Source organism: Aulostomus chinensis, chromosome 9 (assembly GCF_037954235.1).
Source record: "Aulostomus chinensis isolate RoL2024-O1b breed Wild chromosome 9, RoL_Achi_v1.0, whole genome shotgun sequence".
NCBI classification, from domain to species: domain Eukaryota; kingdom Metazoa; phylum Chordata; class Actinopteri; order Syngnathiformes; family Aulostomidae; genus Aulostomus; species Aulostomus chinensis.
Window position 1 is genome coordinate 3,317,855 of NC_141328.1, and position 19,393 is coordinate 3,337,247.

The 19,393-nt window shown below is 45.9% G+C and overlaps 2 protein-coding genes and 1 long non-coding RNA gene across 3 annotated transcripts; 2 read left to right on the plus strand and 1 right to left on the minus strand.

The window, feature by feature from the left end:
- The first annotated feature begins 1,003 nt into the window (after window positions 1–1,003).
- Window positions 1,004–1,764, plus strand: LOC147255423 (palmitoyltransferase ZDHHC21-like). The gene is made up of 3 exons (XM_086212837.1): window positions 1,004–1,074; window positions 1,201–1,588; window positions 1,717–1,764. The coding sequence occupies exons 1-3, from the start codon at window positions 1,055–1,057 to the stop codon at window positions 1,762–1,764; spliced, it is 456 nt and encodes a 151-aa protein (XP_086068963.1). The 5' UTR covers window positions 1,004–1,054.
- Window positions 1,765–9,266: 7,502 nt separating this feature from the next.
- On the minus strand, window positions 9,267–13,597 carry LOC147255424 (galactose-specific lectin nattectin-like). Its single transcript, XM_086213141.1, has 7 exons — window positions 13,524–13,597; window positions 13,108–13,192; window positions 12,847–12,865; window positions 11,827–11,921; window positions 11,234–11,368; window positions 10,907–11,018; window positions 9,267–10,240 (listed from the first exon to the last, which is right to left on the minus strand). Exons 2-7 carry the CDS (start codon window positions 13,171–13,173, stop codon window positions 10,173–10,175), a joined length of 495 nt encoding a protein of 164 aa, XP_086069267.1. The 5' UTR covers window positions 13,174–13,192; window positions 13,524–13,597; the 3' UTR covers window positions 9,267–10,172.
- LOC147255425 (uncharacterized) lies at window positions 13,287–18,746 on the plus strand. Its single transcript, XR_015117833.1, has 3 exons — window positions 13,287–13,712; window positions 18,031–18,176; window positions 18,599–18,746. It is a non-coding gene; the product is annotated as an uncharacterized LOC147255425 (long non-coding RNA).
- The last annotated feature ends 647 nt before the right edge of the window (window positions 18,747–19,393 follow it).

Here is a 19,393-nt window from a genome sequence, read left to right on the forward strand (position 1 = left end):
CAAAGGGAAACACGGAGGCTAAATACACAGGGGAAACGAGACGCAGGTGGTGCAGTCAAACAGGTGAGACACATGAGGTCATCACAGGAGGGAGGTCAGGAAGACGGGACATGACGCAGGAAACAAGACGGGGATCATGGCACAAATTCCTGATGATATCATCGGGGGACTTCACGGCGTATTTGGACATAGAATTCTGTCGTTCGTCTCCTAACACATGTATGAGAACATTCTAGGCTTTGCTAGAAAACGCATCCCAACCTTGTGTGTGTGCTACAAAGGAGAACCCCCAAGCCGTGTGTTGGAGCAGCAGTTAGAGCCATCATTTCCGCCATCATGAAGCCACACTTTGTCAAGGACCCCGCCGGCTGGCTGTGCTTCAGCCTGCTGGTTGGAATCTGGCTGTACAACGCCATCGTCATCCCCAAGCTGGTGCTCCTTCCTCACTACAAGGAAGGACACCTTCCAGGGGCGGTCGTTGTTGGTGAGTGTCTCTCATTCCTAGCATTCCACTTTGTGGTCCCATCAGAAACCACAGAATGAAACATTATTTATTCTTCTGCAGGTTACTTCTTTGCATCGGCTCTCTGTGTGGCAGCCCTGGTTCGGGCATCCACGGCAGATCCTGGCCGTCCACCTGTGGACCCTCACATCCCTCCCTCTGGTGAGGACACAGACAAGATGGCCTCTTAACTCCTCTCCTCCATGTGTTACGTGCGTACATTTCATTTTTTTTAATCATAGATCTTTCTTTTCAAGGTTCATATGCTTGTGGTTCAGCACACCAAACGTCACCATTATGTTTATTTACCACTGTGTTATTGGAAATGTGGTAAAATGAAGCCTCCTGGACTGGTCAGCAGACCAAAGTCTTACTTGAATGCTACATGAGTGTGTGACCACGTCAGCTGGAGCCAGAGCCACCACAACGCCGCTGATCGCTCTCTCTCTTTGTGCCACAGAGCAACAGGACTGGACGCTGTGCAGGAAGTGCGAGGCAATGAGACCTAAAAGGTCCCACCACTGCAGGCATTGTGGCCACTGTGTACGCAGGATGGACCACCACCGTCCCTGGTGAGGACACACATACACACACACACACAAACACAATGTTACAAAACACAAATATCTCCAAAGGTTCCAGTCATGTCAGCACAACAAAGGTAGATGATGTGGTCTAAAGTGCTGATTGTCCTCCAGGATCAACAACTGCGTAGGAGAGGACAACCACTGGCTCTTCCTGCAGCTCTGCCTCTACGCGCTGGTCCTCAGTCTCCTCACGCTGCTGCTGGTCTTCTGTCACAGCTTCTACTTCCAGCTGATAGCCACGCAAGGCCAGGTACACCCAGCAGGAAAGACCTCAGGTCAACAGCTTCTGCTGACTAAATGTGTTCAGAAGCTACTGGTGGAGTTTGAGGCGTGTAGTCATGTCCGAGTTGGTCTTTCTGATGTTTTCTGTTTTCCAAACCACGAGACGTTCGCAGGGCAGCATGAAGCGGGTCTGCTGAGAGCCTCAGGAGTCATGAGCGTCCTCATGTTGGCTGGCATCAGCGTCCTGTCCTGCATCCAGATGTCAGGCATCCTTTCTGTGAGTACTGGCGACTGACCTCTAGACTTCTTTTCCTGCTTCAGGTGAAAGTTAACTGCTGCAGGTTATGTTGTGCGTTTTCTTCCTGATGACTTCTCATCTTCCACTGTCCTTTACCCCCCCAACAGGACACCACCATGATTGAGAGAGCGGCTCAACTCCCAGGTGACGGGTGAGTGTGTTGACCTCTTGAGACTTTTTCGACTGTAGAAATGGTTTAAAGCAGTTCACAAAGCTGAGCGCCAGGATTCAACTGTGGAACGTTTTTATTTTATCTCTTATTCTGAGTTAAACTGAAGAAATACACTGTGGAATCCATTTAAACAGTAGTAGCAGAGTTAAAGTCCTGTCACTTCTATCTTTTTATATGCTAAGCTAAGCTATCTAGCTGCTAGCTAGAGTAGCATGATAACAAAGCATCTAATTGTCTACAATTCTCTTGTCACGCGTTCTTAAGTGAGTATTTGAAATGTTTTCTTTCCAGCTCTGTCATGCGGAGGTCCTGGCATTTTGCTCTCTCAGAAGTTTGTGGAACCCCAACCCTGTGGCTGGTCCCCCTGAGACAGAGACAGACGCTCCAAACTATAAATGTCAACAAATCTCACTCACGTTTGAACACATCCACAGTCCACTGGTCAGACAGAGGAACACGAGGACGTCAAGACCTGATGCCATGGCTGTCAAGATACATTCAAGATGTCACTGTACAGTTCAGCTCGAAGTACATGACATGTCAGAGTACTACATTCTAATATGCAGTCCTAACAGCTTCACGTTTGGAAGGAATATGCAGTTTTTAAACAAGTGACCTAAAGAAAGATTTTGTCAATCGACAGTTTCTGTCACAGAGATGTCAGAAATGTATAATTGATGATAGGTGGTGTCATGTGATCTGAAGACAAGATGGCGGCACGGCCCACTCTTGTACTTCTGAGGATATCCAGTGGTCAGTTGGACCATGGAGCGAATTTGGACAGCACTTCCAAAAACCCCTCACCATGAAGCAGTTCATTTCAACACATTCCTGAGGACTTGTGTTGACCCACAAATCTTTACATGATGCAGTAACTATGATTTCCTCCCAAATCGGTGACCTTTGAACAATCAACCAAATTGACTCTTTCATGCACAGGTGTTGGGAAACAAAAAATTATGAAGTGTTGCGTTCTTATGTTGTGATCAGTTATTGATTATTATCACATCAAGAGTTGAACGATTATGAGAGGGAAAACCGTGCAGTAACAAGGAAAACCTTGTTTATTCCAAAAGGAATCCTCGTTGGGGGTCACCCTCGAACCAACGGGAGGAGCAGCTTACCTGAAGGCGAGGCAAGGCAATTTTATTTGTAGAGCCCGTTTTCACCACCAGTTTGTCTCAAAGGGCTTCACATGGCATCATAACAACATCCTCTGCCCTTAGACCCTCACATCGACTGAGGAGAAACTCCATAGAAAACCCTTTTAACAGGGAAAAATCTGAGAAACCTCAGGTTGAGCAACAGAGGAGGGATCCCTCACCAGGACGGACAGACGTGCAGTGGATGTTGTTACAGACAAGAAAACAGTTTACAATGCAAAATGTGGGAAACACGGAAATGTTAATAGTTGAAGAAGGAAGTTTCTGGAAGGGGAGGCAGGGAGAGCAAGCCAGCTTGATGGGGGACTGGATGGCAGACTGGTTCATGGAAGGGGAGCGCAGGCCGGTGTAACAGTAGGTAATAAGAGGGGGGGTGGGGGGGTGATGCAGGCGGCGGTTGGGGCTCTGGTGGATCTGTGGAAACACAGAGAGACTGCGAGACACCAAGGCCAAACTACAAAGTGCAACAAGTAATGGTGATGACAGTTCCAAAAATGTGCAGGGAGGAGAGGAGGAGAGAGGGGGAGAGGAGAGGAGAGGAGGGAAGGGCTCCATGTAACCTGATGTGTCCCCCAGCAGTCTAAGCCTGTAGCAGCATAGCTATCAATGGTTCAGAGCTACCTGAACCAGTCCTAACTGAAGGCTCTGTCATAGAGGAAAGTCTTAAGCCTGGACTTAAACGGAGTTAAAGTGTCTGCCTCTCTGACCCATGGAGATATGCTGGTTCCACAGTAGAGGAGCCGGTACCTGAAGGCTCTACCTCCCAGTCTGTTTTTATTGATACTGGGAGTCACTAAAAGACCTGCATTCTGGGAGCGGAGTGCTCTGGTGGGACAGTAGGGACCAATTAGTTCTTTCAAATAGGATGGGGCTTTATCATTGAGAGCCTTATAAGTCAGCAGAAGGATTTTGAAGTCGATTCTAGATCCTACAGGAAGCCAGTGGAGAGAAGCTAAAGTGGGAGAGATGTGTTCTCTCTTCTTAACTCCCATCAAAACCCTCGCTGCAGCGTTCTGGACCAGCTGGAGACTCTTTAGGGAGTATTTAGGACATCCTGACAGGAGAGAGTTGCAGTAGTCCAGCCTAGAAGTGATAAATGCATGCACCAGTTTTTCAGCATCACTGTGGGAAAGGATATTCCTAATCTTAGCGATACTTCACAGATGGAAGAAGGCGGTCCTGGTCACATGCTTTATGTAGGAGCTGATGGAAAGGTCCTGGTCAAAAATGACCCCAAGGTTCCTTGCAGTTGTACTCGGAGTCAAGGTGATGCCATCTAGAGTAGTGATCCGATTAGAGAGTGTGTCCCTGAGGTGTTTAGGTCCAAACACAATGACCTCAGTTTTATCTGAATTGAGCATTAAGAAGTTAGAGGACATCCAGGATTTAATGTCTTTCAGGCAGTCTTGCAGATGAGTAAACTGGCTTGTGTCGTCTGGCTCCATCGACCAGTAAAGTTGTGTGTCGTCTGCATAACAGTGGAAGTTGATCGAGTGCTTCTGGATTATGTCACCTAATGGGAGCATGTAAAGAGTGAAGAGAATCGGTCCTAAAACTGAACCCTGTGGTCCACCGTATGTAACTCTGCTGTACTCTGAATAGTCATTATTAATATGAACAAACTGAAACCTATCTGATAAGTAGGACATTTTAGGGCAGTTCCTTTAATCCCAATGTCATGGTCTAGTCTCTGTAGCAGGATGCTGTGGTCGATGGTGTCAAATGCAGCACTGAGGTCCAAAAGGACAAGCACAGAGACAAGACCTCTGTCTGAAGCTATAAGAAGATCATTAGAGACTCTGACCAGTGCTGTTTCAGTGCTATAGTGTTCCCTGAATCCAGCCTGGAAGGCTTCAAAGAGCTCGTTGCTGTGCAGATGTTCATGTAGCTGCTCCAGGACAACCTTCTCAAGGATCTTGGAGATGTAGGGGAGGTTGGATATTGGCCAATAGTTGGCTAATACATCTGGGTCAAGAGAAGGTTTTTTAAGTAAAGGGTTGATGACAGCCACCTTAAAGGCCTGTGGCTCATAACCTGTGACTAAGGAAAGATTAATTTGATTTAATATAGAAGTGTTGACTAGAGGGAAGGCATCTTAAGGAGGCTTGTCGGGATGGGATCCAGCAGACAAGTGGCTGACTTGGAGGAAGTGACTGCAGAAGTTAATTCTGACAGGTTGATGGGGGAGAAGCTGTCCAAGTGAGCACCAAGTCTGGGAGGTGCTTCTATGGGGACTGTAGTCTGTCCTCCATTACTGGCAATCTTCGTTCTAATATTCACAATCTTTTCAGAAAAGAAAGATAGGAAGTCGTTACTGCTGAGAGTTGGGGGGATGCATAGCTCAACAGCACTATGGTTCTTGGTGAGCCTGCCCACGGTGCTGAAGAGGAACCTGGGGTTGTTCTTATTCTTTTCGATCAGGGACGAGTAGTAAGCGCTTCTAGCATTACGGAGTTCTTTTTTTATATATTAAGAAACTCTCCTGCAGGCTTGGTGGACTTCATCGTGCTGGCTGGAATGTGTCTTCCTTTCCAGTTGTCTGGTCTTCTGTTTTAAGGCACGCAGCTCTGGGCTGTACCAGGGAACTATTCTTTTCTGATTGATAACCTTCTTTTTCAGGGGAGCTACGGCATCAAGTGTCCCAAGGAGTGCTGCTGCAGTGCTGTCCACAAGATAGTCTACCTTCGGGGGGGTGAAATCAGCATAACTGCCCATTATATTACTACAAGATGTGGCAGCAAGTTCTACTGGAACAAGCTCCTTAAATCTAGAAACAGCAGTGTCAGATAGACATCTACTGAAGCGGGACTTTTTCCCAGGTAGGATATAATTTGTTAAAGTAAATTCAAATGTAATTAAGGAGTGATCAGACAAGACAGGGTTCTGAGGAAGAACTGTGATGAGGTCAGCTTCTATTCCATAAGTGAGTACTAAATCAAGGATGTGATTAAAGGTGTGAGTGGGTTTGTTTACCCTCTGACAGAAGCCAACAGAATCAAGAAGTGACTTAAACGCACTGGCCAGAGAATCATCATTGACATCCACATGGATGTTAAAGTCACCCACTATAATGACTCTGTCTGAGTTCAATGCCAAGTTAGACAGAAAGTCAGGGAATTCTTCTAAGAACTCAGAATAAGGTGCAGGAGGACGGTACACCACAGCAAGTAAGAGTGGTTTCTCTGCTTTCCAGTCTGGGTGGGAAAAGCTGACAGTCAGGCTCTCAAATGAGTTAATGAACTGTTAGGTCGAGGGTTAAGCACCAAATTTGACTGATAAATTGCAGCGACGACTCCTCCTCTGCCAGAGGTGCGAGGAACATGGTAGTTAATGTAACCAGGAGGGGAAGATTCATTTAAACCAACATACTCATCTTGCTGCACCCAGGTTTCATTAAGTGCTAATACACCAATCTGATAATCAGTAATTAAATTGTTCACTCGGAGAGACTTGGATGCGAGAGATCGAATATTAAGCAAACCACATTTAATAGTTGTATTGGGTTGATTTGCTGGAGCAGTGGTTTAAATTTAACTAAGTTGCTATAAATTACTCCTCCAGATTTGGGTGCAGGCTTATAAAGCCTCGGGGCAGACACAGTTTCTACAGGCTGGGTGGGTGACAACACGAAGGAACCAGCAGAGGGCGTGTTAAACTGCAGCTCTGCCTGCTGGTCTGAACTGAAGGTGGTGAGGAAGTCCAAGGTAGACTGGTGCACTGGGATGAGTTTCGGAGAGCAAAGCTGTTGTTTTTAAATGACCACAATTCTTACTGTGAGAGGAGTTGGACCTGAATCACAACACCTTTGTCAGTCAAACAGAAACAAAGCTCCTACCTGTATTGAGATGGAAGAAGAAGAAGAAGATGCTGCTGCAAAAGATGTGTCCTGGCTGCACTTCTGTCTCCCTTATATACAGAGAACACAGGGTCATGTGCATCCTTCAAATGTCGGCAGCTTTGTAATTAGTCTGGTAGAACCACATTGTTCAGCAGAACGCAAATTTGCCCCATCAAGATTCCTGCTGTGAGAAAGGCCTGCCTCACATCATTGGATAGTAGCCAACATTCTCAGAAGATATGGAAAGTTTCAGAGTAAAATTCTAATGTTGCAGCATGGCTCAAGTGGTAGAGTGGCCATGGAGTCATCGGAGGGTTTTCTGTTTGACCCCTAACCCCCCTTGTCCAAGTGTCCATGGACATGACCCTGAACCTCTCACTTCACCTGGTTCTGTCTCTGTTGGTCCATCCATGTATCACCACTTCTGGCATCAGTATAGGAATGTTTGAATGAATAGGAAAGTGTTGGAAAAGTGTTTTGAGTGGACCAAAAATACTTCTTAGAAATGCAGTCCATATGTAAGGAAACGATGAGCGTAGCGGTATTACAGTGAACATGTATGAGTGCAAGAATCCATGGGTATATGAGCATGGGTAAAGTGACTGCGGGTGACCTGAGAGTGATAATGGAGGGTTGGTGTATGTGGTAACAGTCACCTGGTCCAGCAGGAGCTGGACTACAAATAAACTCACCAGGATAAGCATTTGACATATGGATCATCAAGACAACACGCCACAAGGGACATATTCTTGGTAAATGCAAATTTCAAACCAGTTCTACAACAAAAGTTCTCTCCTGATACTTTCCAAGTAGAGCAGGTCCAGCACCGCACTCCTTCACAAATCTACACCCACCAATTCTCCATCAGCTAGCACATCCTGCAACAGCAGTGACAAAAACCTTCCTTTACCAGGCAGGAAGGTGGAGCAGATCCAGGATCAGTGGGGACGGATGTCTTCTTTGACCGCTTGGGGGGAAAGAGAGCAGGAGGGTAGGGAAGAGACAAAGACAGATATACAGAAGGAAAGAGAGGGACAGAGATAAAGACAGAGAAAAAGGGAAGAGACTGCTGGACAGACGAGGACGTGAGCAGGTGGAGTTACGGGTGGCAGCTTGAGCCTCTTCAGGTCTGTAGCCTCTTCCAGCAGCGCCCGGGATCTGGGATGTGGGGACAAGAAGAGGAGTTAGTAACACATATGAGTATGATTTATGGACAAACAACAACATTCTGTATGCATGAACAATGACGCATTGGATTCAATGCAGTCCAAACTTTGGAGCAATTTCCAGTGTACCCTGAGAGAACCCACTCAGGCACAGGGAGAACATGCAAACTCCACAGAGAAAGACCCTGGGGTCGAACCTGGAACCTTCTTGCTGTAAGGTGATGGTGCTAACCACAGCACCAGAATGTTGCTGTCTATAAATATAGGACAGAGGTGGATCTCCTCCTTTGGGTCATGCAGGCCAGACACCGTAGACTTCAACCAGATGGCAGCATCTCGAATGTCAGGAAGAGAGCGTGGGAGGGGTCCTGAAAGATTGGGGCTCCAACCCAGAACCTTTTTGCTGTGAGGCGACAGTGCTGACTACTGCACCATGGTGCTGCTCCTCATGGACATCATTCAGGTGGAAATGTCTCATTAGGAACTTCTTTACACCGGCTCAACATGGCCACCACTCAGTTTCTTGCAGCTGTTGGAGGTTGTGTCGCTCCCAATGATGATCACTTGTTTCGGGTCGTCCAAAGAGAAATCCTTTACGGCACGGAATTCGTGAGTATATTTGGAACAGATAGGAGGTTTAATTGGCAGGAACTTCTTTTGGGTTTAAAAACTGAACACGAAACTACTGTAAGTGTCTAAACTAAGTATTTATTTGGAAGACTGCAAGAAAAGCAATTGCTACCAGACCTCCCATGTGAGAGATGAATGGTTTGATATAATTGAGGATCTATTTGTGATGGAGAGAATCTCAATGAGGTTTCAACAATCCAAAATTTGAAGACACCTGGAAGAAATGGAAAATGTCTTTTTCCCCTGAAATGCCCTTCTTTTGTTTGAGTCTCTTTGTAAGTTTTATTTAGTCATTCATTTCTTTGTATTATTAACGTATAAAACACCCCATGGTCAGGTGCCATGTTTAAAAATGCTGTCAAGATATAAGCAACAACAACAACAAAACAGGAGCACGGGGTCAAAATGAGTGACAATGTGATGAAGATTTTTGCATGCAATGTTGATGACAGCAAATAAATAAATGAAAGAAGTCTAAACTTCCCATGTATTTTGTTGCTGTGAATGAACACTGAACTGGAGAGTGACATCATCTGGGTTCAGGAACAACTTTTTTTTTCCCAGCTAGATTGAAGGAGAAAAAAAAACCCTCCAGAATAAAATTCAAGTAAATTCAAAAGACATGAAAGCAAATTGGTCAGGAGAGTTTATCTTCCAGCTGTGACATCATCAAGGCTGGACTACTTAGTGGAAGATAGTTTTTTTATTGCACAAAAAGAAATGAACATCCAGGTGAGAGCATCAGCTCCTCCAGATCATGTTTGAGTTACAGGAACAGGGAGAAAACTGAGAAACAAAAGACAGCAAATAACAATCATATGGACGATGTATGTACTTGTGTCTATTCATCCTCTCAAATAATGATGTTCAAACACTCTCTTGCCAAACTTTTCAGCCTCTACCTTCCTCAGAAGATTCAAGTCAGGTGATTGGGCCCAGGTAGAGTTTTGTGTTTGGCCACACCCACATGAGTGTCACACCTGAGGCTCGTGACTCAGTCACAGCAGCATCACGGTCTATCGCTGACATCTGGACCAATGATCCAGTTCCTCACCACTGACACATCCCAGATGATGAAGCACTGATTTTCCACCATAGATCATTATTAAATGTGACATTGTAGCTGATCGAGACCCTGCACCAGATTTAATGACATCATCATTGTCGTGGGTGAGCTACTGACCCTGTTACTGACTCACAAATACAGAAGTAATCAAGTTTCGGAAAAAACTTTCTCAGCGATTCAGAAGCTAATTTTTGTTTTGGGATTGAAGTAGAGAATTCAGGTCGAACAGAAAAGAGACAGGGGCAGCACGGTGGTGCAGTGGTCAGCGCTGTTACCTCACAGCAAGAAGTTTCCGAATTCAAGTACTGGCTGGAGCACGGGGTCTTTCTGTGTGAGTCTCCATGTTCTCCCGGTGTGGGTTCTCTACGGTACTCCGGCTTCCTCCCACAGTCCAAAGTCATGCAAATGGGGACGAGGCTGATAGGATAATCTAAATTGACCGTAGGCATGGCTGGGAGAGCCAATGGTTGAAAAAGATGGGGGTTCTGTGGGTCCTCATTGGGGACATGACGTCCTCATGGTGGGTTTTCATGGGATGCTGGAGCAAATGTAGTGTCTCCCGTGATTGCAGGGGATGTCATTGATGAACAGAGGGTCTGTAGAAAAAAAGACATTAATAAAATTACATAGGCCCTCAACAAGTTGGTGGTTTTAATTGTTACGAATCAGACAAAAAAAGCACAAAGGTGTCATGAAGTTCATGGTGTTTTTATGTAATACGGTAGTTCATGTCCTCTTGTTCTTACTCTCATACACACACACACACACACACACACACACACACACACACACAAAGAAACTTTTATTATATCTCTGTGTAGGCCTTCCTTGACGACTGTGTTCCATACCTCCTTACCCTCAACCTAACCATCACAACTATGCCTGACCCTAACCTTAACACGATCCTGAAACCAAGTCTTGACCCTTAATCAAACCTCTGACTTTGTGAGGACCAAGGAAAGTGTCCCGACAATTCCCAATGTCCTCACAGTGCAGTGTTTTATCAAGTGTCAGTTCACAAAAGAATAAAGAGACATGCGCACAGAGACGCACACCTCTCTGTCACCAAATGAAAAGGCAGTGTTCCCTTCTGATCAGATACTGGGGACACTTGAGAATTTCGTACATGAAACTGCAAGTTACCTCTTCAGCAAATCAACAGTTTGCGGTGAACAACTTATTCATGTGTACACACACAATTAAAGAGTTTTTTTTAGATTCTTTTTTTCTTCAATGACAACCATCAAGCAATGACTTTGTACCTCCAAATCTGGCTTCCATGCAATGTTCTATTCCTCCAACGTTGTCAGGCTGCCCAGGCCACCAGTTGACGCCTTCAAACCTTGAACCATCGCTCCACAGCCAAATTCCCTCCTGAAAGAAAATGTTTGAAAGCTTCTTTATTTCTGACCACAGTCACTAATCAAATGATGAACCACAACACAACCAGACGCCATGACTGAAGTTGTGAACCCTGAACTTGGCCTGATAGAGCGGCTGGTGAGGGTATATTTTAACGCAGTGACCCGACAGAAGAAACTCATTCAAGAGCAGGAATGGAATATGATGAATGTTGATAAAGCACTCACTCCCGTAGCATCGCTGCCTCCAACCCAGACGTGGTGATTGTAACCAGAGGAAGCAAAAATCAAATCTCTGAGGAAGGCTATCTGTGCGGGGGAGTAGATGGAGACCAGATTTCCACCCACAGTGGTGCAAGCACGCTGTCAAGGACAAAAAAGTTTCAACCAAAAATGATGCAAAAGAATATAATAACATAAACATAGAGGAGAGATGACGTGGATCAGGACAGAGAATGACAGAGTTGAAGAGCAGACGAGACAACATGAGAATGTGACAATGAGAGACATCTCGATGGTACGTGGACGTTTCTGCTCTGCACGTACCATCATGAAAACTTGTACTAATACTGCACGCTACAATTAACAGTCAGTAGAAGCCAGATGAGGAAATACTTTTGATTTAAAAAGTCAAAAACAAAGTAAGCTCATTCATATGACATGAAAACCTTTCATTTCAGCATCACTGCACTGAAGAGCGACAATTTTAAAGCAATTTTACACCAGTTTTTTAACACAAATCCAAGTTTTCTTCAATAGACTGATTAGAAGAGTCAGGCAGCATTAATGCAGCAGCAGTAGAGCTGCTGTTGTTCTCGTACCTCTGCATCAGTCCAGAACCTCCCAGTGTTGAAGTAGATGTAACAGCGTCCATCAAAGTGAGTCCAACCAGGAAGGCAGGAATTCGTCAAATCATCTGCAACACAGATATCAACTCAGAAGGACAACGAGGCACCAGAGCTTTCATCATCCTCAAAGTGCTGTTCGACTGTTGGTTGACCCAATGTTGACACTCAGTAGTGAAGGTCAAGATTCTCCTGAGTAATTTATCAACTCAGGACTCTTTAACAGAGAAGTAAGAAGAAATGTCGAAGCTCTTAATGACATATTATGACAGCAGTTGGTAGGTTTTGAAGGACATGACTTAAGCAATGAACCAAAGCCAAGGTGTTTTGGGTGGGAGGTCTATTGAACAGGCAACCAGCGCCACACATTGTGATCAGCGCCACATGAGCAGGTGATAGTTTGCATGAATTTGTGCACAAGTGACCAGGAAACGTGGAGGCTGGAAAAGTAGTTTTGAGAATTTCAATTCTGATCAGAGGGTGAACCAAAATGAGTGAGAGAAACTGTAAAAAAAAAAAAATAGCCAAGTGTCATTTTAGTTTTACTCTGTGGGGGAGCTGGTTTAGTGACATCATGATATCACTCAAGAAACCATGTGATCGGCCTTCTTGTTACCTGTTAGAATATAAATGTAGAACAACAGAAATACCTCTTTCATTTCTGAACTGTATTTACTTTTTCTTTTTCTTGATTTTCTCTCTTTGGCCGAGGATCTCCGGCTCCACACCTCCACCAAACAATCACCACTGTCGGTCACTCATTCCTGACGAACCAAATCATTGAAATAACGACCTGCCTCCAATCCAACTTCCTCAAACCAACCTCGGACCAATCTGAAGTCATCTTTGCTCTTTTTTTTCTCAGTAAATGTTAAACACGAGACCACGCAAGGCGATTTCAGAGAGAAGTGTACTTGATCACTTCTGAGACATCTTTCTCTGCAGCCTCACTGCAAGCATTCATTGCGCGTTCCTTTAAATGTGAGAAGCACCAACCTGATTGTTCAGACTGCGCCTGTGGATGGAAACAAAACGTGAGGATTATTGCCTTTACTGGAAGTATTTTTTAAAAATGTTTTCAACTTTTATTCACTCGGGAGCAGATTGTCCACTTTCATTTAGAGCGAAACTTGGCGGAAAAGGATGTACAACAGCGATGCTGAACCTTCTGTTGACGCACCGCCGTCCTCAGATATGCTCGTTGTTGATGAAGTACAGAGAAATACAAACTGTTCAGTCTCAAAAAAAGCTGCTTACGTCCGACGCCATCCACAGTCCACTGGTCAAGCAGAGGAGCACAATGAGGCCAAGACCTGATGCCATCCTTCAAGACGTCGCTGCTCTGTTACCATAGAAACAGGACGATTTGTAGTTCATCACTCCAAGATACGATCCTAACAATGTCACATTTTAAAGGAATGTGGGGCTGCAAACAACACTAAAGAACGGCTTTGTCAGTTCATCAAGAGTTCCTCTTATTGGTGAACCACAAAAATCACAGGTTGAACTGATGTTTGTCATCGCCCCACTCTGTGCTGCTGCACACCAGCTAACATCGCTCAATCTGAACAGGGACCAGTAAACCAGTCTGTGTTCAGATCAATCAAACAGCCCAAAAGAGAACGGAATCCTAATTGGTGGTCACCTTCTAGTCGTCAAGGGGAGCAGCTTACCTGCAGGTGGTGAGGAGGATCAATGGGGACTGGTGCACCGTCAAGAATCTCCTGCAAAAGACTGACCCTGATCCCAAACTCAGTCTCTCTTATATACAGAACTCCGAGGGACGTTCCATTCTGTGGACGTAAGCTGTTTATCTCTTGATCAGGATGAACCGCATTCTTGTGCCAGTTGGGCATTTGATGGTAAAAATCTCTTCCTGCTGCTGTATTGTCTCATCTCCTGGTTTCCTGCTGGTTAACAGTTGTAAAAGTTTGTGCCTGAGCAGTGTCGTCAAATCTGTTACCGCCTGTTTTTTGAGGAAGGTTGTCTATTAAACCTCATTGGTCTTACACATGATAGCTGACAATGACAAGATGGCCACTCTATACACGCACACGTGTTCATATATATATATATGTGTGTGTGTGTGTGTGTGTGTGTGTGTGTGTGTCAGACAAGTCTGACTCAGTTTTCCTCAAAATCAAAAGATCTTGCAGACTAAATTGCCTTGAAAGCTGGAAAGTTTTAGATTTTCTCAATAAATACTTTTAATTTGCGATGCTTAAATATTTCATTTAGGTTTCAGAAAGGTTTTTTATTTTAGTCAGTTTCTTCCTCCTATTTGCGCCAATTTCCTGTTAAAGTGTGTGTGTGTGTGTGTGTGTGTGTGTGTGTGTGTGTGTGTGTGTGTGTGTGTTGGTCTCACTAAGCGGAATGAGGATGTTCTTTGTTTTATTTGTGTGTGTGTGCGTGTGTGTGCGTGTGTGTGTGTGTGTGTGTTGGTCTCACTAAGCGGAATGAGGATGTTCTTTGTTTTATTTGTGTGTGTGTGCGTGTGTGTGCGTGTGTGTGTGTGTGTGTGTGTGTGTGTGTGTGTGTGATTGACACTTGACTCGGGGGATTGTCTAGAGTAGAAGTTTTTTTTAATTTTTGTTCTGGTTTTCACTTAAAAATATTTGAGAACTGCATTGTAAGGAGTCCTCATCTCAGCAGAAGACGAATCGCCTCCATTTTGTCTGGATTGAAATCAGTTTAGTTTTGATTCTGAACAAAGATACACAGACGTGCTTGACATGTTCACCAAGATAATCTGTAATTTCATGTCATCAGCTGATTATTCCTCCGTCAACAAATCCTTTCTTCATGGATGGGCAGAAATGGCACCTGAGGGACTGCTTTAGCCTGAGCCACTGAATCATGCAGGATGTTTAATAGCATGAGCCTGTTAGCTCACTTGTAAACTAAATTAATAAAAGTGGTTGACTTGAGGATTTGTGAATTCCAGCTGCAACAAATAGAACAGCAACCAGTTCATAGAAAGGAAATTGTCTGGTTCAGAGTCTGGTTATCCACTGCAGTCTGTCAAGCAAAAATGTCAAAACTTTCCCAGTTGCTGGTTAACAGTTGTAAAAGTTTGTGTCTGTCCCCCCCCCCCCCCCCCCCCCCCCCCGTTCTCAGGAAGGTTGTCAATGAATCCTCATTTGTCTCCCACATGATAGTTAGTGATTAGTTGATGCCATTTGTAAGTAGTAGTTACTGTGTGTCACGGCAGATGAATGTTTGTTTTCTTCAAAATCACAAGATCTCACGGCATAAATTGCCTTGAAAACTGGAAATTTTAAAGATTTTCTCAATAAACATTCTCAATTTACAATGCTTGAATTTTCGCTTAGGTTTTAGAAATTGTTTTTTTATTTTAGTTGACTTTCTTCTTCCTATTGGTTCCAATTTCCTGTTTGCTAAGTTCCCGTTAAACTGCGTGTCTTTTCTTGAGACGTGGAACAAGGATGTTCTTTGTTTTATTACTCTGGTTCAGAGTAGGGCTGAGGGGATAGACGGGTAGGACAGGGGCAGGGAGAGCATAAGAGGAAGAAGACAGAAAGTGAGAGTGAGTCAGCAGAGGATATGCGAAGTGAGGATGAGGGGAGAGGAAGTAGGGAGGATGAGTGCTTGAATGTAGTGGTGAGGTTTGTTGAGGCGGGTGGTGTGAGCAAGAAGAATCCGTTCGGATTGACAGGGGCACTGAAAGGCTGGCTAGGGGAGATAAAATTTGCACGGGTTCTGGGGGATGGGAACTTACTGGTGGGGTGCAAGAACCTGGGGCAGGTGGAGAAAGCAATTCAAGGAGGGAATGGAAGGAAGATAGTGGGGGTGCACAGTGGAGAGGGTAGTGCAGGTGGGGTTGAAGAGGACAGCAGGAGGGGGGTGTAGAGGGGTGATTACAGGGGTTCCAATGGAGGTGGGGGAGGAGGAGATAAAGGAGAGCATAGTCAATAAGGGAGGTCCAAGGGTGGTGAAGGTGACAAGGATGAAGAGGGGTCCACAGAGGGAGATTAGTGAAACGGTGGTGGTGGAGTTTGAGGGTGAAGCTCCTCCAGCTTGGGTATTTCTGGGGTGTATGTGTTTTTTTGTGAGGGCCTTCATTCCCCTGCCACTGAGGAGTTTTAATTGTCAGTCTTTTGGGCATACTGCACAGGGTTGTAGGGGGAAGAGGAGATGTCCACGGTGCGCAGGGGAGCACAAGTTTGGAGAGTGTCCTGAGAATGCCCAGCCCCGATGTTGTAGCTGTGGGGGTGCGCATAGTGTAGCTTTTGGAGGATGTCAGGTGATGAAGCGGGAGGTTGAGGTTCAGAGGGTGAGGGTGTTAGAGAAGGTGTCGTACGCTGAGGCGGTGAAGGTGGTCAGGCAGAGGGAGGGAGGGCAGAGTGCAGTTGAAGGGTCAGAAGCAGTGGGTAAGGGAGGCTTGGGAGGGTGGACAGGTGTAGTAGGGCAGACGGTTGGGGGTAGGGAACAGCCGGGCATGGAGGGTCGGGAGAACAGGAGTGGAGGGCTGGGGTGTCAGTGTAGGGAGAAGGGGTGGGTGGCTAGTGAGCAGGTTGTAGCGTTCGTGGCAGCAGCTATTACCTCCACTATGGAGGTTTCCTCAAAGACTGAGAGGATTAAAATCATAGTGAGACAAGCTGGATGCCTGTTAGGGATGAAGGAAGTAAGTTTTGAGAAGGTCATGGCCAGGATAGTTGAAGGGAATAGATCGGGGGCAGGGAAGGGTGGACACACTTGAGGATGGTGGTGATCCTTCAATGGAATGCGAGGAGCTTGTTAGCAAATGGTCAGGAGTTCAAGGTCTACTTAGAGGGAATTGGGGTGCAACCAGATGTGGTGTGTGTTCAGGAAACATGGCTTAAGCCGTGGTTAGATTTTGTGGTGCAGGGATATGTAATGGTGAGGCGAGATAGTCAGCTTTCGATCGAACACTGGTGTCGAGCGGCTTGGCAGGGGTAAGCAGATGGGAGGTGCTGAATGGGTCGACTGTAGGGAGTGATCATTATCCCGTGGTGTGTGCAGTGGGTGAGAAGGTGCATGTAGTGTCAGGTGAGGGGGTGGAGAGGTGGGTGTTTGGAAAAGCTGATTGGGGGGTGTTTCAGGAAGTGGTGGAGGAGAAGGTGGCTGAGCTAGATATGGAGGGGAGTGTAGATGAGGTAAATGATAGGCTGACATCAGCAATAATTGGAGGCGCAACTGAAAGTATACCGAGGAGTAGAGGGAGGGGAGGCAGGAAGATGGTACCGTGGTGGACAGAGGAGTGTAGTCAGGCAGTGAGGGCAAGGAATAGGGCAGTTAGGCAGTTGAAGAGGAGTCATAACATGAATTGTCTAGTGAGTTATAAGAGGGCACAAGCAGCGGTGAGGAGGGTGGTTAGGCAGGCTAAGAGGGATAGTTGGAGACAGTTTAGTAGTAGCATAGGGAGGACAACCCCGGTGGGAGAGGTGTGGGGAATGATTCGGAAAATGGGAGGGGATAGGAGGGAGTGGGACTACCCAGTGATGACAGCAGGGGGGGAGATAGCAGTGACAGATAGGGAAAAGGTGGAGATGATGGCGGGGGCATTTGCGAGGATACACAGTGAGGATAACTTGACAGAAGAGGAGAGGAGGGGGAGGGGGGCGACTTTGGGCAAGCATTTGGGGGTGTCGGACGGGAGGGAAGATACACGCCTTCCGTGTTCAGTGTGAAACCGTCTTGACACGGAGTCGTGCCCATGAGCGCATCTCCGAATGCAAGGTGTTTCTGGTTGGCTGACAGACGGACAAGTGGGTCACGTTACCAGCATTGTTAGTTTTGATTGGTTAAAACCACACGCGTTCTGCTTTCACGGAACGAAAAAAAGAGAAAGAAAACAAACAGCTGCTTGCTACCTGCCCGTTTTTTTTTTTTTTTTTAAACACACACCCAAAGAACATGCTTACAATTCCGGGAAGACTTTGAAGCCACTTCCCCCTCTGCCTACGGAAACATGCACTTGGCCCTGCAGTGTTCACACCTCCAACCAGTTCTTCAGAACAAACACATTCTCAGACAATTATGTACCTGATGAGCAACGAGAAGCCGAACTCAAGGCTTCATCATGGAGGGAAATCCATCTCTGCATGTTCAGGAACTTGTTGTCTAACCAGCAAAGTGGTGAAAACAAATACACACACGAGGCTGCAGATGTTTTGGTGTGTTGCTTTGTTCGAGCAGGCGCTTCTCGTGTGGAGGAACGGAGCTCCTGTGTGTTCATACACGCCAGCAGCAGGCATCCACCACCTCACCTTTCCTCAACTTGAGCCGCAAGATGAACGTGAAGTGAGGGTGAAATAAACGGGACCGGCAACTCGCTGAGCAAGGTAAGAGTTTATTCAGTCCACTGAAACAACATCTGATTGGTCAGTTCCAGCAGTGACGTCATCCAGGCTCGGTGGGAGTCACGCTGGTCCTCATGGTGGGGATTTCAGGGAGTCAGGCTACAAATAAAGGATCTCTCCAGAGAACAGGCAGCATCATTGATGTCCACTTCTACTTTACACAAACAAAAGAATAATAAATAAAAAAAAACCTAATAGGGAAGTACCTTCAGGCTCAGGCCCTAAAAATAAGAATAAATCATCTCTTCTTTTTTTTGTTTTGTTCTGGTTGTCATTTAAAGATATTTGAGGACTGTCCTTCAAACTGAGTCCAGTCAGGAGCTGTCTGGGACAACATCCGGCTGTGGATGGAAACACACGACGAGTCATGAATATTTGACAGTTCAGAACTGTTTTCCTCACAGGTTTGGATACGCGTCGAGGTGAAGGCACGCAAGCAACGACGGTGGAGCGCAGTGAAGCCAAGACCTGGTGCCATCTTGGTCAAGACACGTGCAAGAAGTCTCTGCACTGTTCATGTACAAATACATGACAAATTAAAGTATGCCACGAATATACTATCATCATCAAGTTCTCTTTTTAAGGAATATGGGACAGTAAACTAGATTTTACATTAAAAGAAAGCGCTCTTTACTGACTGTATGTCATTACTGTCTCACACATACAGCCTAGACCAGGGGTGGACAACCATGTGCCATGGAGGGCCGTGTGTGTGCAGGTTTTCCTTCCAACCAAACACTAACAGGTGATTCCACTGATTAACACACCTTCAGCCACAGAGGAGTGTTAATCAGGGAGGTCGCCTCAGGCTGCTGCTTGATTTGACAGCATCACACATCTTCCCCTCATGACGCCCCTGATCACACACACCAAACCTTCATGTTACAGCAGAGTCTAATCCTTTCTGAGTGCATCTCCCTTCTTTGTACTTGGCCGTGTGGTTCATGACAGGCACAAGTAGGAATGTGGGGAGTGTTTTCATGGTCTGAGAGTCCTGAGGAGCAGAGGAGGTTGCAGGAGCAGGTAGCAGGATGTCTCCCGAGAGCGAGCTCAGTCTTCACTTGGGCTGAATTACAGGCCGTCCCCACCACTTTTAGAAAATGTCAGACTGCCTCTTAAACAGTCGCAGCGATCGTCTCTTGTGGTGACGTGGAGAGGAACCCCGGGGTGTCAACAGATGTCAGCCTCAGGTGTGGTTT